This window comes from Chanos chanos, chromosome 4 (genome assembly GCF_902362185.1).
Source record: "Chanos chanos chromosome 4, fChaCha1.1, whole genome shotgun sequence".
Taxonomy (NCBI): domain Eukaryota; kingdom Metazoa; phylum Chordata; class Actinopteri; order Gonorynchiformes; family Chanidae; genus Chanos; species Chanos chanos.
Genome location: NC_044498.1, coordinates 8256252 through 8281510, shown reverse-complemented (window position 1 = coordinate 8281510; position 25259 = coordinate 8256252). Strand labels below are relative to the sequence as shown.

At 42.1% G+C, this 25259-nt stretch overlaps 1 protein-coding gene across 5 annotated transcripts; it reads right to left on the bottom strand.

The window, feature by feature from the left end:
* Nucleotides 1–4426: 4426 nt before the first annotated feature.
* pum2 (pumilio RNA-binding family member 2) lies at nt 4427–25129 on the bottom strand. Of its 5 annotated transcripts, none has more exons than XM_030771257.1 (23): nt 24719–24851; nt 22830–23196; nt 20974–21042; nt 20642–20747; nt 20106–20293; nt 19456–19628; nt 18195–18489; nt 17781–17874; nt 17391–17495; nt 17032–17177; nt 16067–16184; nt 15540–15680; nt 14548–14853; nt 12737–12967; nt 12175–12442; nt 11710–11839; nt 11310–11438; nt 10766–10903; nt 10379–10504; nt 9745–9816; nt 8593–8714; nt 8019–8211; nt 4427–7390 (listed from the first exon to the last, which is right to left on the bottom strand). In XM_030771257.1, exons 2-23 carry the CDS (start codon nt 23181–23183, stop codon nt 7259–7261), a joined length of 3636 nt encoding a protein of 1211 aa, XP_030627117.1. In that variant the 5' UTR covers nt 23184–23196; nt 24719–24851; the 3' UTR covers nt 4427–7258. The 5 variants fall into 5 exon arrangements, with proteins under 5 accessions (XP_030627117.1, XP_030627116.1, XP_030627115.1 ...); XM_030771256.1 differs by lacking the exon at nt 24719–24851 and adding an exon at nt 25060–25129 and having other exon boundaries at nt 7259–7390; nt 11304–11438; XM_030771255.1 differs by having other exon boundaries at nt 7259–7390; nt 11304–11438.
* Nucleotides 25130–25259: the final 130 nt, after the last annotated feature.

The following is a 25259-nucleotide window of genomic DNA, read 5'->3' as shown; positions in this document are numbered from 1 at the left end:
TAACTACTACTACTGTTGTTGCTGCTGAAGGGAAAATGGGGGGGGGGAATAAATAAATAAAAAATAGTAATGATAAAGTTATTTCTACGTTCTTCATTTATTCACTTTTCATGTCCTGATCATTTTCCTCATACTATTAAAATAAACCAGTTCTATAGCCTTTCCTCAGCTAAACTGGCCAGGGCTTTCTAATGGACAAGCACCCAGGCAGATAGGGTTTCTGGTTTGAAAAGTACAACGAGAAGAAAAGAAATGAGTAACTTCACAAAATAATCAACTTCTCAATCTAGTTTCCAAAAAAAGAGAAACTGGCAAACATTTTTATCATGCTTGGCCTTCTTGTAAGTGACTACAAACACTTGAAAACAGGGTAGAGAGAGCCTCTTTAGGTCTCTTAGGAGCACTGAAGGGTTTTCATCTCCTTTGCTTAGGGAAAGAGGAGCCAAAGTAGATGAGAAACAAAACAAACCTTCCCTCATTCTGTTGGCAGCTCTCAGGTCTTTGTGGGTCCGGTGAACAATCAACCACAGGGCTTATTTGGTCCTGTGATGGTCCCATGGGAAAACCAAAACCCATCTCTGTAGCTTGGTCAAGATCACCTGAACTACCCCTGTTACCAAAGAGAGGCTGTCTGTAACACTCCCTCTGCCAAATTAGTGACAAAGGGTGCTGGATTTAAAAAAAAAAAAAAAGACTCTTATCCACTCCACTCACTCAAGCAGAGAGATCAAGTCTGTTTAGGGGCTCAGTGACTTAAGTTTCTCGTCTTGCAATCAGTTCGAGAAATTCTCAGAATTACCAAGGGCATCTTACTCTCCACCCTGAAATGTTCTTAATTGCCGCAAAGAAAAACAGAACCACTCAGGAATGGCTAGTGTGAGATTTGCATTCTGCAGTGGTCTTATCCCTTACCCGCATCAAATTTTTTTGGATCAGCAAAGCATCAATACGGAGAAGAAATTAGTGCAGAAATCCTGGCAATTTTAATCTGAGGAAAACTGAGACACAGGCCAATCAAATGCACAGACGGGAAGGGGATATGTTTCCTTATTCTAGAATATTTTATTCAGCACCGTTCAGTTTGGACCTGTTCAAACATTGTTAAGCTTGTGGCAAGATGTAAAAATTAAAAGACATTTCAGGTCTGGAATCTCAATAGCTTGCTGACTCTCGTGTTTCTTTCATCACAGTGTAAGACCAGGCACTTCAATTGCAATGAACATTTTCAGTTCTTCAGACTAACTAATATCACCAGAGTACCAATAACCAAAAAAATCAACCTTGTTTTGTGGTGTTTTGTGTTGCTCAACAATTGCAACATAATCAACAGGGTGACTGATTTAATAATACTGACCACACTGAATCAAAACATTAGTATATTTTATAGGGTCAACTTGCAAAGACAATTACACAGCTTGAGAACATGTAACAGACTCAAAGCAAAATCAAGTTAAATCCCTGCTTTGACCGATTATTGGCACATGGAGCACATAGTTCTAATAAAAGTAATGAACAGAAAACTTAGATTTGAGAGGAAGAGGAAGAATTAAATAATCGTAGAAATGGCAACTATTTTCAAGGAAACATTTTCTGCAAGGAGCATGTGTGGAAAACTTCAGCGACTGTCAAATTTAGTTGACTCTAGCAAAGAATTACCTCAGGGCCACCTAAATAACGGTAAACCTCTGCAATTTTCACTAACACCCAGAAGCTGACCTGAGGGAGGAAAAATGACAAATACTGGGATTAGAGTCACTTTAAGCACTGCGGGGTTTTAAGATATTTCAAATACCTCAGTACAAAATGAATAACAGGTAATAGGCCAGTAAATGATGTCTAATTAGACTAACTCAAGTCCAGGCATTTTAGAGGGAAAACAGAAGAAAAATAGTGAAGAATGAGATGAAATAGTGATTTATATAATGGAGTCTAACCCTGTAGAAGAAAAATGAACTTCATTTTCTGATGTAATATAAGCACTGTTATTCTACATTTTAAGCCATTAACTCTCTAAAATGCCATAATAATGTCTCAGATCACTAAAATAAACAGCAATTTACAAAAATGTGGAAAAAGCAAGCAAACAGTGCTAAAGTATTTCAAATACAAACCAGATAAGCAATCTCTTGTATGCATATATGTAGGATGGTCATTCTCTGCTGTAGTTGAGCTGGATTTAAAATTTTATAAGTGATTTAGCATATAAAAATGCATATAAAAAAATGATTTTTTTTCGGTTGCATCCCTGCGTTATTCCTTACTAGTTACTGAAACATTTGAAACGGGACCATTGCTCATTGCAGTTGAAGCCTACACACTGGGGCCTACAAACTGAATAAAACTATATCAAAATTCAACTTTTCATGGTGGGGCTTAATGTGTTATGTATTAAGCATGCACGTGAAGGCCTACCTGCTATGTGTGTCTGGCCCTCTCAAACAGGACTCCACATGCAAAATGAATTTGGCCTGTGAACTGCGACGCATCTGCTACTTAAATCTAACAAAAAAATTAATATCTAAAGTGTCTAAAACCCTGGCCCTGCTCCAGGACTCCTCAGTTCTCCCTTAGTAACAAATGTGAATTAACAGGAGTTGTAAGAGCAGTATGACAAAAACTCTGTAAGGCGTTCATACAGTGCTTGTCAGAACTTGTTTAATTCAGTTCAATTACAAAAAATGGTAACAAATAACGGACATGGGGCGAAAAAAAATCTTGATCTAAGAATGTTGGGATGATCATTCAAATACTTCTTTGCCTTAGGTCTAGAAACAAAACACCAGGCTGCGTCTTGAATAGAACCTGTTGTTGGAGCACCACCTGCTGCTGAGGCTGAATTAGTTTCTGAATACTGTTAGCAATCCTCACCACCTGCAAGATCTGGCCTGGAGAAGCCAAAGCTGAACATGACACATCGCAAGCCTTCTAAATCTGTTTCAGATCCCGTATCAGTGTCACACTACACGAGTTCAGCTGCGCTGGCTGGAAATGAGACAACCTCATAACACAGCCATATGCGATGACAGAGCTTTATGTCACTCTGGAATTAACCATTCAAAGGAAGTGTTCGGAAAAAAAAATTACACGGTACAAAAAAACGTTGAAAGTACAAATCACAAACATACAACACCACACAGTGCTGACAAATAAATGAAACAGGAACTTCATTTATATGCACCTACCTGTGTGGAATGTCTCTAGTGCACAGCGCGCGCGCGCGCACACACACACACACGCTGTACAAGAATGAACTTTTTCAAGTCAGAAGATAAATGATATTATAAAGGGACATGAGATGAAGTGAATAAAAAGAGTACTGTGTGATGGTTTTCCAGCTCAGCTTTGCTCTGTAATCCTGTCTGAAAATCCACAAGTTCTCACACAGCCATTTCCTCGTTCACCTCCTCCATCTGTCCTCCAGCTGGAAAGTTCAGTCACGCTCAGGGTTTATACTAACCTTCACACGTCAGACAATGGAGCAGACACACTTTGGCACACGTACTCAGCTAGAAGATCCGTAGTGTATTGTTCTGTTTACACGCTCACGGCTCATATATATTAATGGGATGCAGAATTTAGAGATCGACTTGTGCAACCTGCCGCACTTGAGCTTAATAGAGATTAAAAAAAAAATCACCTCAAGTTTTGTTTCCAAGGCTGGACCAATGTTTTGTAAACCTAGAGTATGTTCTCTCCTGGAACACATCAAAGACTAAAGCTTAACTCTTAGACATTACCTCAGTAACTCCTGCCATACATTGGCAGTTGCTTGGAATATTTCTGTAATACTTTGGTTATCATTAACTTATTTTCATCACTATATGCTGAAGTTGTCTGGACTTCATTCACTTCTTCAGCAAAAAACATAAAAATGGACATTGTCAGTTAGCTGTGCGTGGTACACATACAAGAGACATAACGGATGGCACCGATTCTTTCTGCTAAAGCTGGTACTTGAGTTGGTGAGAAAAGACATGGCTTACTTGGAGGACTGGAGTTTATTATGAGGTCAGGCATTTGGATGGGACACGCCCACTCCTTTTGAAAAACTTTCCTGTTATTTCTACAGAGCCAGGACCTCTTAAACATCTGATCAACGGGATAACACCCTAAAGCAACAAGAGCAGGGATGTTGGCCCCTAACCATCTTTTCCAGGTGTGAACCAATTTTGTAAAGTTTCTCTTCCATTCAGAGTAGGAAACTTTTTTTTAGGTCTCTCCCTCTTTCTCTTTTTTTTTTTTTTTAAATTCAAACTGAGGAAACCTCAGATTATCTATAGTAAACCTTTTGTGTTGTCAGCAATGGTTTATCCTGCTGAACAACTGCACCCCCTACTGGTAACACTTCAGAAGTACTTCCAAATGCCCAGTTGCCATGCAGTGAGAAGTTGTAGAAATAAATGAAAATGAGACAAACAATGAAATGTTAGAAGAACGGTTTAATCATACATAGTCACAATTCTGCTTCCAAAAAATGAGTTCTTTTTCTCTTCATCTAACATCTGGAAATGTACATAAGGCCACCTGAAAATGTACATGACTTTGACAGTGTGACAAAACTCATATGTTCATATTTATATAATTGACAATATCTTACATTTCTCTCGCTTACAAGTTAGTGGCTGCTCCAAAATACAGCACTCTTCTGTACAAAAATAATTCTGTCGTGTCCTGTGAAGGTTCCATGGTAGCAGAAAGGACCAGAAAACGCCCCCTTTTTAAGTTTGAAATACAGATTAATAGTTGGAAACTGTCACACGTCAAAATGACAATGTCAACAGATGATGTTACTGCTCCAGGTACAAATAGAGGCTGACCTTTTCCGTGAACGGATTAAAAACAAACAAAAACAAAAGAAAGTTTCCGATTGTGAAGCCATAAAAAGATTTTTTTTTTCCTTTTAAAATAACGCTTGATCAAAGCAAAACTGTATACATTATATTTGAGGGGAAAGGAGTGATGAATATACACACATCAAAATGCACATTTTTGCTAATTTGATTTTTTTTTTCTTCTTCCCCAAAAAGTGTAAAAGACATCCCATTTACAGCATCAACGTTTACAAATGTACAACTGTACAGACAAAATAAAAGCTATCACTACTAAATTTAGCAAGGCCTGTCCAACATCACAACTAGAATTTTTGTTTGTTTTTTTTTTCCTGCTATTTAACTAATAAACTTACACTTATTAACTGCACATATACTACATGTATTCTACATTTATTCATACGAAGCAAAAAACGAAAACAAAAAAAGCCATTAATATACTAGCAAAATACAGAAGAGATGTATAGCATATGAAGGAGGCCCATCCGCTCATCCCAATCTCATTGTCCTGCTTATCCCCACCTGACACGAAACCCTTCAAAAAAAAACCCACAGCCCCAGCTGACAGGCATGTCATCATTTGCTGAGGATCCAATTCCAGTACCATCTTCCCAGTCAGTCCCAGTCAGTTTGTTTTCCCCTTTCCCCCCTCCCCAAGAGTGAGGGTAGCTGGACCGCACACTCTTCAGGACAGACGCGTGGTCTAAAAAAATCTCTCACCCCTTCCAACCACTCTCGTTCATGGATGTGGAGGACGCCGCGCAAAAAAAACCCCAAAAACCCCTAACCCCTCCCTCTCCCTCCCCAAAGCCCGTAAAGCAACAACTTTATATTTACTCGGTACATAAAAGATGCTTGCCTAAACTATTACGATGTAAAGAGATGATATTCATAAACATACCGTTTTTTCTTTTTTTCTAGGGCAGTGTTCATCTCAAAAAACTACTAGACAGATAAGATGTTCCACAAACATGATGGTTAAGAGGGAAAAAAATCATTCCGTACGCAGTAAATTCGGACGTAGCATGCCAATGCTTTTCCCAACCCAAAGCCCTCCCATGTCTATCATCCCTCCCCCCGAAACACACGGCTATGGAAAGATTATTCCAGGTTTTAACAGACTACCAATATACACCTCGACATCATGCTCTGCTCTCAACAAAAGAAAAAAACAAAAACAAAACAAAACAAACAAGTCACAAAACACATGTTGTCAATTGTGTCTCGAAGCAGGCCGAAATAGGCAGAGTGAGCTGGGAGAAGAATCCAAAAAATTAAGACAGCTCTGCGTAGCTAAGGCTCACTGAAAACATCACGGTTTATGACATGCACCAGACTGTTCATTAGTCCATAAAAGTTAGGGTAAAACAAAAATCCCCGATCAATTAAAGGAGCAAAGACTTGAAATGTAGTTCAGCTAAGAGGGGTGCCTGAAAGACACTAAAAAAACCCAACAAAAAAGAAAGAAGAGAGATATTCACCAGTTTAGAAAAAAAAAAACCCAAAACACAATATTTGGATAATTAAAACGGCAAATGAAGCCGTGTTGAACTGCTGCTGACCTAAGCACAGAGCTCTGTTGAAAACAAACAAACAAACAAAAAGAAGAAGAAAACAAGTCTTTTCATTAGTTGATCAATCTATTGATGGCTAACTCAATGGCACAGGAGATGGGAGTGACCGTCTGAGAGAACAGGTGGGTTGAAACATCTGCCCTAATTATGCGATATCGACCAGCGGTCTTATCGCTGGGTCTGTGCATTCTGCTGCTTTGGCATGAGGTTGCCATTGCTTTTGCTTTGTGCCGAACAGAGATAAACCTCCGCCACCTCTTCATTCCTGCCATTAAAAATACGGGTAACAAAAACCAAACCCGAAAAAAAACCCCCAAAAAAAAACAAACAAAACAAAAATTCTGTTAAAAAGGATCACTCTGTTTGGCCTTAGAAAGTCACTTGCTGGTGTAAATTGTAAGAATTGTAAATTGTTCTGCAAACACTTTTGTCATTTCATCGTTTTTTTTTTCTACAGAGAATTTACAAGGTAAAAAAAAAAATTTACAAGATATATATACGAAAACCAATGAACAAACCAAAAAAGAGAAAAGTCAGTTACATCAATTACATCATAAACAAGGGGGTGTTGTGCTTTACCCAGGAGATGGCATAGAGACCACACGCACCCTGTAGGCTGAACAGGAGGGTAGCGCATCAGGGTGAGCACAGGAGCATGGTCAAACATCACAGCATTCTTCCATGAAGTTGCATGTTTTTTTTTTCATTCTCTCTCTCTCTTTTGTTTTCTCGGTAAAACCCCTAAAAGGAAGCGAAGGATGGTGTCTAAAGCCTCGTGATATCAGAGGAGACCGGACAGATCTACTTTTTTTTTGGAGGGGTGGGGGGGGGGGGTGTGTGTGTTTAAAAGGACCATTACATGAGTCCATTGGTAGGCCCTCCGATGGGACCCAGGTCTGAGCCGCTCTTCATGTAGTATTTCTCCAGCTTGGCCAGAATGTGTTTGCCGTATGTGTACTTACGGAGGGTGGCAATGTGAGGCCGGATCTACAGCAGACAGAGAGAATGAGAGAAAGGGATGGGGGTTCAGTTTCAGTGCAGACATATGCAAACGCGTGTCGGGGGAAAAAACATAGTCTCTCTGACTAAAATCTCAGATTCGCTGCTGTAAAAGACTTGAGCGGTCTGAAGTAAACTTCCTGGGCTGATTCAGCAGGATTTACAGAAATGCCTCAGATGACTCACTCAGTTACTCATCATTGTGGGAGATAACAGAAGGTTTAAAAAAAATAATTTTACACATAGGAATGTTCCAAATGTGTAGTTACAACAGTCCTTGTTAAGACGTGCTGTTTTCTGGTTTCAATCAGCATGTGGGTGTGTTAAAAGAGATACATCCCAAAATTATCCGTTTTACTTGACATTTCACATATCTCTAGAGTGGCACAGAAACCCACATAGCAACATTTTTATGTAAATTCATAAGAGAATATCTTAAAAATGCGGCTATGATCTACCAAAGTACCTGGGCTTACCTGCAGCATTGCAGGCACATGAAATATCACCTTTAAGCATTCTTTAAGAGCCATTCATAATTTTCAAAACATAACTGTCTACAGTACCAAACAAACCTCTGACCACAAATCGCCTTTATTCTGAATTATGCACTATGTACCTTGTGCATGATAATCTTGCGTTGGGCAGGCTCAGCCATGTCAATCATCCTTTGGACAACGTAATTGGCGTATTGGTCTTTCATCATGGTGTACAGAGCACTGTGCGGACCATCCTTCTGACAACACACCTCATCAATCAACAGCGCCCTTTCCGCACGGGAGGAGTGAATGACGCACTTCTCCACAACATTACTGATGGGGGTGAGAGGAACAAGCAAGTTGAGTTTTACCACAATCACAATCACAAGTACAAAAGCAGGACCACATCAGCTCAGATACTACAGAGAAAACTGTTTGGATCCCGTATGTACATACATACATTTATGCACACACACACACACATATATATATATATACACACACACACACATACACGTGTGTGTGCGGGCGCGCGTGTGTGTGTGTACTTATATATAGAGTTGGAGAGGGAGAATCAATTTAGCCTCGAGTTAACCACATAGCGTCACGCACAAAAAAGCACATCTGGCTGAAAACAGTCAAGCCTGTGAGACTCAACTATCTAACAGCGGCCACACATTTAGGCCGCTAACATTGTTCTGAATGTCGACCAACCTTGCAAATTTGTGCTGGCTCAGCGCGAGAACTTTCCCTCGGACCTCTGCCACAATCTTGCTCTTATCCTCAGGTCGCCCATGTTCTAGGACGTGTTGGATGACATAGTTACCATACTGGTCCTGCAAGACGGTGAGGGGAAGAGACAGTGCGACATCATTTTGCTGAGACCATTCCAGGGGAGAACTGACGAACAGACCATTGACATCTGTTGAGCCCCCTTCAATGGGAATACGTTAGTGAACAAGTTAACGTAATGGGAGGTGGATTTTGCAAATTCAGACCGGCTACACAGTAATTACCTCCGACTCTTAGGCCTCGCGTGTGGTGTCGCTGAGCAGAGCGCCACACGTAAAGCCAGGAGAACGGACAGCCATACCGCTTCAAGGGTCAATTAAAAGTGAAAAAATGTTCTTCAGAGAACGACCCCATTCATTTTGCCCTCTGGAGCATTACTCTAATCTTATAATGCACCAAGCTAGCAAACCATGGAAGAACCCATTCAAAACAACAGACTCACCAACATTCGACTGGCATGTGGCTCAAATAAGCTACTGAGTGCTAGGCTTATGCTGCTGTCTTTGGTTTCACAAACCCTTGCCCATCAACACTTTTAAGCAAATTTTAAACTTAAGTTGAGAGGTTACTTCTAAGTTCTACGGTTCAAAAGTATTCCGCTAGGATAAGTAAGCTAACAATTAGCACACTGAAGTCAATGTTGTTGGTCCAAGCTGTTACCCAAAACTGATCTTGGGTGTATTCTCTATGAAGCAGTGAGAACAGAAAGAGAGGAAGGCAAGAGAGAGAGAGAGAGAGAGAGAGTGTGACAAAGAAAGCAAGCAAGGAATCATGTCAGTGAGACACGGAGCGGGAGAATTACGCAGCTGTGGGAGAGAGAAGGCGTAAAAGACTATAATAAAAAAGGTAAAAAACACAAGCCAGTGCAGACAGAGTCCTTGATTGGAAGAAAAATTAGAGGGAGGGCGATGGTTGCAATGAAGAGGATTGTGTGCTTGTGCGTGTGTGTGTTAGGATGAAAGCAGTATTTGCGTCGAGAAGCAGGAGCCTCCAGGTGTTAGAGAGGGCTTTGGAGCAGACAGGAGAAGGATAAAGAAGTTACGCGTGAGAGGGAGGGAGGCGCGTGGCTCTGACCTTGAACAGTGCATCGCTGGACACTGTATAATATGTTTTGGGGGTCATCTCCAATGACACGCCTTGATACTTCTAGATGAAATAAGTAAGGGGGCAAGGGAGGGTGATGTTTTTTTTGCTTTTTTTTTTTTTTTTATCATCAAAATTTATCAGTTGTGGCTAACTAGTAGCATGACATACATACTTCAAATGTGCTTGAAGCTAAAATAGCTGACTTTCAACTACACATATGCAAAAAAATCAATAAATAAATAAAAATAAATCAATAAAGACATGCAAACGTGACAAATGACATGCAGTTGATGAACAGTTTGACCCCACCAATTTAAAAAAAAAAAAAACAAACACTCTCGTTTTAATGCTCTGAAATGGTTTCCTCTATCGGCTGCCAGTCTGACAGGTCACAACAGACCACACGGTACAAACTGCAAAAAAACACCCACTATCCACACACACTGCCCTTTACCTTCACCAATTACCAATTCAGTTCATTTGAATCCTTTCTAAAAACGTGGAATGAGAAGGAGAAGAAAGGAAACCATTTTAGAGCATGGTCAAAAGTTTTCGGCTGGAGCCCATTCAGAGGTTTTGAAGCAATTCTCTGGAGGCCAGTCTGCTTAGAGCACATCCTTACCTGACCCAGCTGCTCGGAGTGCTGGTGTAACTCCTCCAGGATGGGTAGAGTCTGCTCCTGGGTGCAGTGCTCCAGGATACGCTGGATCACTCTGCAGCCGTAGGGGTGAGTGGAGAGTACAAATACCTGCAACAGGAGGATACAGTGTCAGAGAGAAGTGGAGCAATCCAGTTCACTGACTTTTATACTAACAGCATTATAACAGACATGCTAAAAAAAAAAAAATAGAAATAACAAATTTGATTTCTTTCAGACTGAAAGTTATCATTCAATTTTAACGTGAATTAAAATCACTATGAATCCACTCTTATTCATTTCAGCATTCTCATGTGCAGCTGTTTGAATGCCATGACATGACTCAGGTTCATAAATATATATGGGCATCACCTGTCCCTGGAAAGCATCGATGATGAACTGCAGAGCTTGAGGCTGGACACACTCGATACACTTCTGTACCACATGGTTCCCGTTCTGATCTTTCACGCACTTCAGCACGTGGCCGTCCAGCTCACGCACTATGTCACTCTGAGAAAGAGAAAGACAAGGATGACTGGTTTTGTCACTTATTCATTATTCTCTCGGTTCATCCAAAAGTGTTTACAAAGCTTTTCCTTGTTACTGGGAGAACTATTATTTCATTCTCCCTGTCGATCTCACATCAGTATGGTAATATGAAACACACTATGTCAGTGACTTCTGGTTGTGACTAGACCAGCATATCCCAGTTCAACTTCTGGAAGCTCTCTGTTCAGCACATTCTAGGTCTCTGGCCGCTCAAACACACGTACTATTTAAGGGCTCGACGGCTGGCTGTCAGTCAAGGGTGTCAGAGCAGTGAGAGTTCTAAGAAGTGCAGGGCTGGGTGTGTCTCTCTGTTTAGTCATTGTGAAGTGATGAGTTGAAAAGTAAGCAAAACGTGACTTACAATTACCTGCTGGTCGGAGGAGATGGACTCCAAGGCTTTCTGGATCACCCGGCAACCATACATCTGCAGCGCCAACGGCAACACATGTCCGCGGATACGGGTCGCCAGAGCTAGCTTCTGATCGGCACTGCCAAACTGAAACAAAGGAAATACAAACACTGCATTAAAATATGAATTATGAGCCTAAAGCTTGGCTTTTATTCGCACACTGGATTTTATGAACAATAATTTGTTACAAAATTTCCAACATCAATGGGGCAAGACTTCTATCTGACCAACTCTGTGACTCATCTTTCACAAATTCAGGTCAGATTACTAGTGTACACAAAAACACAGTCACTGCTTATCGAATTTGGGCGATACTCATAGAAACCACTGCGTCTTTGTGTTTCTGAGTTGTCTTCACCTCAAAGAACTTCTGAATGACATAGTTGCCAAACACGTCCGTCATCAGCTGGTATGCGGCCTGCAGGATCTCCCCAAACACCATCTGTCTCTCTGCGGGTGTAGCTCTCTCCAACTTTTGCTGAATGAACCTGTGGGATTAAGCATCCCCAAGTGTGTTAGAAAAGGACAGGGAACATGAGGACCAAGCACTAAAGCCACCACAGCATCACACTCACTGAACTGCAGATGAAGGAATATGGACAGATGGATTTATCCATTCATCTATCTATTCATTAATCCATTCATCTCTCTCTTAGGCTCTCCCTTTCTCTAACCATCCATCCCAACAATCAATCCACCCATTGGCCTGTCCAGAGTTTGACTGCGTCTCCACCGATCTGTCTGTACTAAAGCATGTGCGAACTCACGGTCCTGTGTAAGACTACACATGAGTGTTTGAGAGCATGCTGATATGTTTGCCCACCTGGATCCGTGCTGGTCCTGGGAGAACTCCACCATGTGTCCTGGCAGATCTCGGAGCTGGAGATTGGGGAAGCGGTTGTTGCGGAAATCCTCCAGGAGACGGCTCCTGCCGGATGGCATGACATCGGAGCGGCTGTACCGTGCTCGTGGTGGGGGGAACAGCTGGCTGCTGGAACTAAACAGACTGGAGGCTCCGCCTGTGCTCCGATATTTCGCCTCTGCCCCTGGGGCTGCGGAGATGTAACGTCCACTACCATTGGTCAGACCACCTGTGGACACGCACACATAGAAATACATAAACCGACAGCAACCACGGCAATAACAGGTCACACTAGTGAGGTTAACAAACGCCTATTATCACTACCGCCGTTATAATTTTACATTATAAAATTTTATCATTACACAAACAATAACGTGATAGCTAACTGAATATGAACTTAGGTACATTCACATATGAAAGTAGGTCACATATCACTGACATAGTCTCCACTGTTAAACCAATTAACACTTGAAGAGGGCGGCCTGCCGCCCATATGACAGCAGGCAGGTTGAGAATGTCATACCCAGGTGCAGGCTAGACGAGGAGCCGTGGGAGGAGGGCAGAGAAGGAGGTGGCGTGAGAGGCGAGTGACCGGGCGTCAGGCCGATAGGACTGGGAGAGGAGGAGTACCCCAGGCTGTTGTAGAAGGGCTGGCCAATAGGAGTGAGGCTGCTGCCGCCGCTACGTTTGTACAGGTCAGAGCTTGCCAACAGGGAGTCCCGACGAGACACGCTGCTGCTCGTGGAGCTGGAGACTGCGGGATGGAGCGAGTGAATTGAAGGAAGGAGTCAAAAAATGACACAACAAAAAACATTTAAAAAAAGTATATGGTATGCCTGTAACAATTATTTCATAATTGTCCAACCGTGATTTTTTGACGTGATCGCCGTCTCTTTGTTGAACCGCGTTTTTTTTTTTTTTTTTAATGAGATGGGGCAAAGCAGGGTCACACTTTTGTTTGCATCCATCGAACATGTTTCCAATGCCTGCGTGCACCCCATAGCATGACACAACAGTAGCTATCTTATCAGAGGACGCCCTGCCTTCAAGTGCTTGTTGTAAAATCCTACGGATCGGGCACTTACAGTAATTACTGTACAATCTGTCACGCACTCAAGTCCATGGCTGGAAATCTAGCACAAATAAGGAAGTGGCTTTAAAAAAAATGGATGACCTGTCAAAAACATTGTTTTTGTGGCTGATGTTACCTCAAAAAAATAAAATAGAAAGAGCAGTCTTGGGCGACAGTGACAGATTGAAGAGGAGAGGATGCGCATCGGGCGTAGCGTTTAGGCTTTAGGGTAAAATTAGCATGATTAATTAATTACGTTAATGTAATTCATGACAATAACCGCGAATGGAGGTTCAGAAATCACGTTCACCTCAATCTTACCTTCTGTTTATGAAACGAACTTTGTTGAAGCGTTGTCATACACACGAATTTAACGTGCAATAAGACAGTATTAAATAAATTAATTCTGAACATCTATTAATGCCTTGCGCTATGTTTGCCAGTGCCACCCCCCCCTCTACGTCACAACTTGGCAACTCAAGTATCATTGAAAAATTTGACTTTGCCTCTAGTAATTACGTATTTGTTTGAGCATTCATGCGCTCGGGAACTCGTAATTATGACATTTCCCATAGCACATGAAGGCCACAACAGCAAAGCCAAGTTGGCCTTCGAACGTTAAAAATCCATACAGAATTGGGCAGTTTCGTGAGAAGTGGTGTTGTACCTTTGAGAAACGCCCATAACATTAAACTGACACGTGTTTGGTTTTCACTGGAGTTTTCATTTAGTGTTGGTAAAAAAAAAAAAAAAAAATGCTGGACACGGTCCAGTTGGTTCTGTCAAAATGTGGGGAGTCAGCAAGCCCACCTGAGTTCAGTTAAACTATGACTGGGCAATCGGTCATTTGGGGAGCAGAAGGATAGATGGATTAGACTGTCAGCCTGCTGTCAAGCAAAAAATATGATGTCTTATGATAATAAAGAGGCGTGGTTTACTTCATAGACTGTGTTATTACATTATCTGGGTCACATAACAGTGAAATGACCAAAATATGTATCCTGGGATTTATTAAAAAGTTTGTTTGAAAAATAATAATAAATATTTATTGAATTTGACCGAAAAAAGACAATTATACTGTTAACCGTGCTTATTTCTGAGACGATTAATTGTACAACATCTGAAATTGTTACAGCTGCAGTGTATGGCAAATCCCAGACCTCTCATGCTTTCAAAAACTCTCAAAACCTCAAGACAAAACTGTCCTAATCCTGCTCCCCCAAACTCAAACATTCCGCTTCTGCCCAATCCCCGTCGCTCACCTGAGGAGCCAAATCCACCCAGGGCCGAACCCAGCCCGACGCCGAGAGAGCCGCTGGTACCGCTGAAGCCTAACGAGGAGCTTGGTGGTGGAGCAGCGGGCGTGTGGGAGAAGAGCGAGCTGCTCTGGGAACTGGGCGCCACTGATCCTGAGCCGTAGAAAGAGCTGGAAGGTAGGCCGCTGGATGGAGGAGGTGGTTGCTGTTGAGGCTGGGGTTGTTGAGGCTGCTGGCAGCCCATAGAGCGGTACAGCCCGTTGGCAGGGCCTGACATGTTGTTACCGGAACCCGAGGCCGAGGCGGCGGCAGCTGAGAACAGAGGGATGACACAGGAGGAGAAGTGAGAAACAGCTCAGTTCAGAGGAGAGATGGGGGGATAATGAGCAAGAGCACTGAAACGAGAGAGATGCTGAAAAAGAGAATGAGTCTGAGAAAAATTCTTTCCAAAAATGAGAGAGAGAGAGGGAGAGACGCAATAAGCAAGAGTGTCAGAGATGGAGGTGCTGGCCAAGCAGTTGTGTGGCGCAAAGGAAATACAAAATTCGAGATTGTTTGTGTCACCCATTATACTTGGGTGACGATAAAAAGACAGGAGGGTGAGAGACAGAGCGAAAAACAAATGTGTAGTCTCTACGAAAGTCACTCCGTTCAGATGTTCAGTGTGAACCAGTAAAACCGACTCCAAAACTCCCAAGACGTCAAATGTTCAAAGCGACACGTCAGGCGCCGAGTTAACGACGACACTGAGATATACGCTACAGGAATCCTCTTACCATAGTGCTTTACCACTTTTGTACGTCTTCGCTGCACACTAGATTTTGCTATTATTCACAAATATTAGAGAAAAGTGGTTTTGAATACTATTCGATCGCATAACACAAGGTTCAAAGAGCTCATTGGTGGCTCTGTATAGTGGGATACTGTATCCAGAGACCATTCTGTCTTTGAATATTTACAGTATGAATATGCTCAGTGATCTTTGGTAGGGTACCGACCGGCTTGTGCTGCTGCGGGGTTGATGAGGAGGGGGGTTTGGACCAGTCGGACCGGCCCGCTCAGGCCTGTACGGGCCCCTGGACCCATCACAAGCGCCCCTGTCTGGTCGTAGTAGGCAGCCGGTGCCAGCACCTGGTAACCTGACAGAGAAGGTTGAATGGGAAATGAGAAATTGTTCTGCCCAAACAAAATGTAACAGAAATATTGTTTTAAAGTGAAACACAGGGCTTGATCACATGTAATCTCAACTGCCTGACACATTTAGGCAGGATATAATTGGATATGTCTGACTAAAGCAAAGCATATGACAAAATGACTAAGACTGAACAATACGTGTCCTGATCCAGCATCAGTGCAAATATCTCAGTGCTTCTATGGTCACCTTTGGATTTTTGGAAGAGACTGAAATGTGTGTCCAACCCAGCATGCCTAATACAGCCAAAACTGTACTGGTTCCCTTTTGGCGCTTGGATGTCTCTTTATGTGTGTTTGTGTATGTGTGTGTGTGCAGATGTGTGTGTCTAACCTGGCATGCCTGTGAAGGCCAGTGCTGGGTTGGCGGCAGCTGCAGCTAGAGACTCCTGCTGGCTCTGCTGACCCTGTCCAGGGGTCAAAGGGCGCTGGTTGGTCCCTGCACGCATCACCTGGGTGGCAAGGGAATAAAACGTGTATGACATCACTGAGTAAACCATTCCTCTGTTCTGAACGACTCCGTCTCTTCCTAATCATTCACCGTTTCATAGATAAAGCTCTCGGGCCACTGAGTTTAAACCTCAGATAATAACCAAAAGGGCTCACCAGAGCAACAGGATACATAGTCTTAGACTGGGGAGGAGTAGAGGATTGAAAGTGCGTGTTCAAGTGAATTTAAAAAAAAAAAAAAAAAACAGATAGTGAGCCAGAGAGAGAGTGAGTGTTGGAAAACCAGAAAACAAATAGTGACAGAATGTGCTCTATCCTTAATCCAAAAGGGCCTTTCAAAGCCAAAATCACAGTAAGGATGTAGAACTCCACCAGTCTTTTTTTTCACCCAATGTCAAACTAACCCTGAGTCATCTACAGGCTGTTAATACATTAGAACTCTCTTTTTTTTTGCCATACCCGCTTGCACATTTGCTGCTGACAGCAAACAGTTAAGTTCTTAGTCTGGACCACACAAAGAAAAACAGCACACTTAAACACGAGAAGGATCCAATTCTTTTAAAGACTGAACTTTTGAACTTTGTCCGTAAAAAGCTCCCTTGGTTCGTTTTTGTAGCATTTCCCTGATTACACATGCAGTGTACTGATTACAATCCTAAAACACAGCTTAGACACAGGCATAGATCAACCTCTGATCGCGGTCAACAAAAACAAATACTCATGATGCCATCTGCTTTTTACACAAGTCTAATCTATCAAACACAAGAATCGTTTCTACAGCCTCTTCCGATAAGTATTTGCTTTTTCTATTAGCAGGAAAATGAGAAGTCATAACCCCGGTGGGTCTACCTGTGGTTGCCCAGGCCCCGGTCCCTGATTGGAGGCCTGCTGGTTGGCAGAGTGATTGGCAGCTGCTGCAGCCTGCTGCTGGAACAGGTTGGCTGGGTAAACACCCCAGGGCACTCCATAGTATTGGGGAGGGACTACTGCAGGACCTAGACGGAAGAAATACAAAGGCATCCTTTTATCCTCCCAGCAGAGGATTTTGCCTTTCAGAAATTCCAAAACTTTCCAGGCTTTTAAGTACCTCTTAAAAACACGTTCTAGAACGACTTTTAACAGAGCACTTTCACAACTTGGATTGTGGAATTTTCCCTTCTTGAGACGTGTGTGTGTGTGTGTGTGTGTGCGTGCGTGTGTATTCTCACCAGCGAGTGTTGCTGCTGCCGCCAGTCCAGCAGCGGTGTAGGGGTCAGCTCCAGGTGGGGCAGCGTTGATTATATATGGGTTTGGCACAAATGCAGGAGCAAGGCCTACAAGCAAACAACCACACCACAAGCCATAAGCTCGCCACAGCTTCAAAAAAGAAAAACCCATTTAAAAAGACAATCAAACATGCAAACACAACTACAGACGGCATAAACAGAATAGGCTTTGAAAGAAGCTTGAGTTAATTCGGAAACTGACACGGTCAGAGACGTACATACATTCACTATGATCCTGTTTAGCTCATTTTCCATTTCTCTCTCCCTCTCTCATGTTCGCTCTGTTTTTCTGTCTAAATTCACAAACTGTCAGAGCAAAAATAACTCTCTTACCAAGGTGTTGTTGCTGAGCTGCTGCCAGGGCATACTGCTGTTGCTGGGCTGCAGTGAGCTGCTGGACAGTCAGATGGTTGGACCTCTGAAACAACTAGGCACCAGGGAAAGAGGTTGATAGTATATTAACAACAAGGTGAGATGTAACAAAGTCTTACGTACCGTTTGCTGAACGACTGGAAGGTTATTCACAGCATACTTCACAAAATACTGACGTTTACACTCTTAATTGCTGGATATCGTACACGATTTAAAGGAGCGAAGGCACAGTTGATGATATCCCTAAATCTACTAATAAGTATATAAAAACCTGTAATAGAGGTACTGCTAAAGACTGCCTCTCTGAAAGTGTAAGAGAACGTTTGGCCTGACTTCAAATGACCACTTTGGAAATCATAGTTTTGCAAGTCCTACCTGTTGCTGGGAGTTGTAGTCAAATAGGCCGACGGGAGCGCCAGAGGAATCCACTTGGATCTGGTTTCCGGCGTAGTCGAACTGGAGCGCCTCCACTCCGGCTTGCTGCTCCATTCCAGCCATGCTCTGGGCCTCTTGGCTCTGGAAGTCCTCAGTTGGAGGTTTGCTAGCCACTGGGTTTGGGGGTTGCAGAACGTGTGGGTGATGCTGTCCCATCATCTCCAGACCGGCCTGACTGGGGCCCAGCCGCTCCACAGCCTCTGTGGGTGAAGCCTGGCGACTGCCTGGAGTAGGGCTGGATAAAGAGAGAGGAGGACGTATCAGACACCGCGGATGAAATTCATGGCAATGGGAATCCTGACCCTAAGGAAATACCACTATTCCTAAATGCAGTCCTCAAATTTTTTTTTTTTTTTCATTTACCAAAAGTACTGTTTTATATATTGCAGGTTGTAACCTTTACAACACAGTATCTCAAAGTAAGACATGCACTGAAATATATTTAACATTAAAAAGACAATGTGTATGTTCATTAAGGTACTTCAAACGATCCATATTTGTCTTTTGAACAAATGTTAATTCTACTGAGAATCACTCAGCTTTTGTGCTTTCAGAAATGCTATTAAATGATTAGATTACTGAGTTTCCACGATCTCTTAAATTCCTTTGAGTGATGAAGGATCATTTCCATAGCATTTCCATTTCCCTAGCTATGCATGCAAACTAAGACAGCTTGCTCAGCAAATCATGGAGATGCGATCAGGAACGGTCCGGCAAGACACTCAAACATACTGGCAAAGGCAAAAAAACATTTTCTGGACCTTTTTAACTTTAACTTCGGACAGACGTGATTCAAAGCAACAGAGTGGCCAAGTTATAAAATGAGGAGCAAATTCAGAGAACATGAATGAGACAGAAATTTTTCAAGTAACTGTTCGACACTTTTGAGCAGGGTGAACAAACGTCTTCTAAGTCCCTCCAAGATTTTAAGAAGATTTTGTTTTAGTCGGGAAACGAAATGTTACACGTGAGATACAGAACATGGGAATATTCGGCCTAGGCCATATTTTTTGAATCTGTCTCCAAGTCATAAATTGCTCTATTAACACAAAGAAACACAATGATTTCACAATGTTGTCATTCTACCTCAGAACTTAAGACATCATTCTAAGAGGCCAACTCTCATTTTAGTACGGCTAGGTGTGAAAACAAAGAATCCTTTAAAAAAAAAAAAAAAAAAAAAAAAAAAAAGATGCCGTACTTAAAATCTTTGCAGTCACGGTCCATTCCGTTGAGCAGTCCTCTGCCGTTAGCTTTAGAGGCGTCATTCTCCTCCCCTACTTTCATCTCTGGACTCTTGTCTTCCTCAAAGGGAGATGCCTTGTCTTTTGGGTCTCCTTTCTCCCTCCCGTCTGGGTCTGTGTCTCCTCCGCCCTTCAAAACAATTAGAACCAGTTCAATTGTGACAGATCACCAAGACAAAGTTAGATCAGTTTGATGTTTCTTTCATACAAAGAGATTCATTTGCCTAAACGGCATTTGGATAACACTGTATGTGGCTGGCCATCTCGCAAAAAATCTGATATACTTCAATACTTTATCACGTTATAGTGCTTTCCTAAATTCTTTTTTTTTTTTTTTTCCAAAGTACATGAGTTACTGAGCGCTGTTGTCTTGAAGTAAAACAACATTTGGGAGACCTGTCTAGATGCATGCAATTGCTCTCTCATAACTAGTTACCATTAATGAGAAAGTAACAGACACCAGTCACACTTAGTTGTGCTGTCAGAGAAAAGAAAAGAAAACCAACTGATGTTTTAGACCAATGCAGACCAGTGGTGGGTGTAAGCAGAGTGGTGGTTATTACTCTGTATAACTAACAATGATGTGAAGTGTGTTGTAAAAACTCACATAGCCACCATTTCGATATCGCCCATCCATCTTGTCTCCAGGGGAGGAGCTAAGTACATACTCTACCATGCTCACACCAAGGCCCCCACCCTCTGAGCGAGGAGACAGTACTGAACTTGCATCACCATTCCCATGGAAACCCTGCCCCGGTCGCCTCTGCACCATGATTGGCTGCGATACCGAGTGATCTTTTAATCACAAAGTAGATGGAAGACAAGAAGAAAGTGGACGATGAGTCAAACAGACAAAAACGACATTCAGACTTGGCAGTCTTAACCAGTTAACAGATACAATGGGGCTGTGGAAAATGATTCACATTTTTGTTGTAGTAGGTTAATCCATTTTCTTTAACAGAGGCATAGAATAGGCTTAAAGCCTGCCTTCGTCTAGCTGTATACCTCAAGACTAAAGAAACAACTTTTATCGTCTCTGGAAGAATAAGTCTGATTTTATGTTGGGTAAGACCAAAAATCCACTTGGAAACTTTCAAGACCAAAAAAACCCCCCCAAAAAACGACACAATAGTAGCTACATACGAGAAGAACCCCAGGCATTGTCTCTCCACTCCTCTCCCAGAAGCATCCCTTTGCGTCCATCCTTCGACAGCTCATCTGACTCCCACAGCTTCTTCGCCGGCAACAGCTGTAAACGAAGGAAATACACGTGTGAAAACTGTTGAGTGTTCCCATGGAAAAACTAGCACGAGTTTAAAGATCCAGACCACGATTGTCCGTCATGTTTGGAACTTAAAAGTCTAAGCCGTTCTAAAAAAAAAAAAAAAAAATACGTACAGAAGAAACAGCAAGAAGTCATGCATTCAAAAAAAGCAAATCGACAAAATATGGTTTAGTGAGGTTTGAGTACCTACCTCACCCATTCCACGAGATTCTAGAGCCAAAGCTTGAAAGTCGTAGTTCATCTCATCTACAGCACGCACCTGCAGAGAGGAAAACGTTTCATGTTTTAGGGTTCACTTTCCTTTCCGCTCTCTCACTCTCTCTTTGGCTTTCAAGTGAAGTGGGTTAAGAGCGTCTGAAGACGCTACGGCTCAGATGACATTAAAAGAGAGAGAATATGTGGAACAACTTGTGGCCATGGCCATAAAATAAAAGCTTTCACAATCCTCTGCCAAAGGCAGAGCAGAAAACCCAACCATATGTACTACAGTGATGGTCTTAGGGTCTAAACATTTATTTCACTGATGACTTCCTATGGGGCTATTTTAGGACAAAATGCAATGTGATCAAGCTATCGTTTTACAAGGCATTTATGACACTACAGATTTGCATATATACAAAACGAAGGTTTTTGGGGTTTTTTTTTTCAATCTTAAGGTGCAGTAGAGGAGCTGCAAAAGGAGAGCTGGCTAATGAAAAGTGGAGCTCCAGTCTGGTCACAAAAGATGCGTCAGTCTATTGTCAGTCAATGGTATTAGATATCAGCCCAGTCAGGTCTCTTTCTCTCCTGAACTTCACTGACACTGACTCAGAAAAACTTCTCTTGGACACACCCATGGCCTTCATTCTCACTGATCAAACAAACAAAAGGGTTTTTACTGCAGCAATGTGCTATTAGCTGCGTCAACCTTGATTTAGCCAAAAGAATAAATAATGTAAAGGTACTACTTTTTTTTGCGCAGCCAAGACAAACTCTGTCTTTACCGTGTATTAATGATATTATTCTCCTCTGCTTGTCTTGTACTCGTGTCTTGTACTTTTTAAGACATAAGTATAGACAGAATGTATGGTAAGCCCTCTGTGAACTCTGCAAAGCTTTACAGCTTCAAAACACAATTTTTTTTGTCTTGCTAGTTTCATATTCCTGCATGTCTTTCTACTCTGATAATTTTAGCAACACTTCACATATGTATGCAAATATCTGTGAAGACCTTGGAGAACTGCATGGCCAAAACTTCATCAAAAGATGTTGTGTTGAGATGGGGAGAACAACCATCTGTTTTTCAACTCTTGATACATTAACAATTTTTGTGCTATTTCAAAGACTACTGAAATGTGCTTGTACATTATACATTCCAATACAATACACTACAGTGCAGTTAAATACATTGATCTTTGTACTATTTGTCCTTCTTCGCATTAGCAGTAAACAAGAGTCCACTGAAGGAGAATGATAAATTCCCCAATATGGACATAAAAATCAATAATATTACATGTTCCACTCCAGACACAGGAGACCACAACAACACAAACTGGTAGACTTGATTACAATAGCTTTCTTTACTGCATCCACAGAACATATTTGAAATCAATACTGTTTTCAACCAATATCACAATCAGCAATTTTCATAAACAATAGCTCACTCAGATTGTGTTACAGATGTTTAAACCTGTTTATCAAAAGATGTACCAACAAACCAAAATGACAAAAACAAACAAACAAGAAGCTAAACATGTAAAGTGAATCTGACCTTTCAACCACTGTTGTAAAACAATCATTCTTTTGTTGAGTATAGAGTACCCTTCAACAGTGTACCTGTTTGTGGTGGCACATAGTTTTTAATTCACTGACCACCTACTTGTTGTTTTGAAGTGCAGTTGGTCTTAAGACACAGAAGAGGAACATAAATATTATGTGCTAGGCTATTGTCTAGAGAAATGAGTTTTTGGGTTTCCCATGTCAAAGACTCAGAAAAGTTTGGCTATGAGTCTTTCATGAGCTACAATGGTTAGCTCACGAATGACTCACAACAGTTCTGACAGTTACCTGGTCAACGTGAGTGCCATCTCCTGTGGGCCAACGGTGCTTGTTGGGAGTACAGCCTCCAAGCTGCTCCCCAGGTTGCCTTTGGAAGAAGTAGCCCACCGTGGCGTCATCTTGTGAGCGCCCACTGAGTGGGGGCTGTGGTGTCCCTGGAGTGGGATTGGCACCTCTGTCCATGCCTGGTAGAGGATGTGCTCCACCTGGACCCTGCCCAGCCCCACCGACTGGGGCGAGAGAGCCTCCTCCATGGACTCGAACCCCTCCGGTTTCTGGTGCACCATTAGTGTGCAGCATCCCGCCTCGCGTCTCCTGCCAACCCACGTCATTCATACCTAGGATGCTGCATGGGACGCTCATTCCACGGGGAAGCCTGGGAGATGGAGCAACATTAAGAGAGAAGGCTTTGTCATTGTCATGGGGTTTTTGCGAGCATGGGCTTACAAATAGAGCTGCATTAACATAGTAGACAATTAGCCAAGCTGTTATTGTGCAATGGCCTGAATTTTGCTTTAAACTTCTTGACTCACTAACTGGGCTGATAGTCGACCTACCCACCTCACGCTGCCAAAAGGCCTAACCAGTTTAAACCCATCAACAACGGTGGTAACTACGCCATGACAATTGAGACACTAGTTAAAAGTTAACTGTTGCTCAAATAAGCCACAAGCAACACTTTTGGTACATGTCCGAAGAAAGACCGGACAGCTCACGTAACAAAAATAAACACTATGACTAGCTAACAATCAGGATATAAACGGTTGGCTAATTAGTAGTTGCCAAGATGATGAATTCTCCAGACTGTGATACCAAACACCGTCGTAACATGTTCTTGTTCTTAACTGACATCGGAAAAACGAAAATCGTTAACTAATTGTTAGCTTGGCTGTTTCTCGCAAAGGCACTCTATTTGAAAATCTTTTCTTTGAACTCGGAGAAGGGTTAGCTCGCTAGCCAGCTAGCACACAATAGAACTAGGCCAGACTCGAACACACATTGAGATGCAAGATGGGCTTGCCTGCTTGTCAAATAAATGAAAATAACATATATTACGCACTTCAAAAGATCAGCAGATATTTCAGATGTGAATACTGTGGGATGTAGAACTGGCTAAATACAAATCAATAGACACTGCTGGCAAGCTTGCTTAAGCAAATCGGCATATGACACGAGATAAAATGGCGAGATAGGGTATATTCAGGTAACAACTAGCTAACTGGCTAATTCAGTTGGGTACGACCTAGCAAACAATCATAATATAAGTAGCAATCATGTGTTCAAATGTCATTTTAGTTTACTAAAATTTAGTCTAACTTGGATTATCCTTGCTAACATATAGCTTTTGCGATCTAGCAGTTAGCTACACTTAGTCATGAATTGGACAACCTTATGTGGTTGCTAGCGACGAATTAGGCATGTTTGTCAAGGCACTGGTCAGTAGCTAACCGAGCTAGTTCTTACGAGAGGGTAAATACAGTTAAAACAAATGTTGTTACAGACTGCTTTTCTCAATGCAGTGTGGTTGAAAATCCTCAAATTAAACCACGACTGATAACTTTGTGACAACGCATTAAACACACAAAAGCTAATGTTACTTTGCGACATCTATCGTTTCGTTAGATGAAGTTGAATTTAGCTTAGCTGGCTAGGCTAACAAGAAATGCTGTTTAGCTCATGTCTTACTGCCAAGCTAGTTTCAAACCCAGTTATTGTGAGACTACTACATTCTTTAAAAAGCATACAAGAGTAACACTGCAAACAACACTGCATATTAATTAGACATGAAATATTGAGTTATGCCACTTGGCTGGCAAGCTTGTTCCCTGAGCATTATTTGTTTGTTAGTTGGCCCCAGATTACGTCGCTTTGTTGATACAATAATGTAGGCCTCTTACCTTTTTTAAATTATTACAAAGATTGCGCGGTAAAATACCCCCTCGTTTTAGACAAGTTTATGCAATATTAAAACATATCTTGTCGCCGTCCGAAACAGTATTTAGCTAGCAGCAAGCAGCATCACTCTAAGGCCGTCTAATGAGCATTAACAAAACACCACCATCGCTGCTGGGTAACACACACTCACTAACAACATGGCCCCCCTCCAAGTTTCTAAACAGAGGGGCCTTACCCGCTAAACAAAAGGGGGAAATACACAGCCACCACGGCAATGATCCACGTTTTATGATATCCACTGAGAAGACTACATAGCAAGCCATTTAAAAATTCATGTACTTACCGCACTGTCTCGTCGTTTTGAAGAGGCGATGCTTTCAATAAAATGTCGGAGCTAGCAAATGTATATTGTTTTGTTTCCGTGGAGATGGCTGTTTTAATGATTTGGGGTTTGAACGCTGCCGTGTAGTAGGAGTTAGGAGTATCTGTGCCGTCCCCGCAGGATGAATGCACATTGTACGCTAGACCTGCGCACTAAAGGTG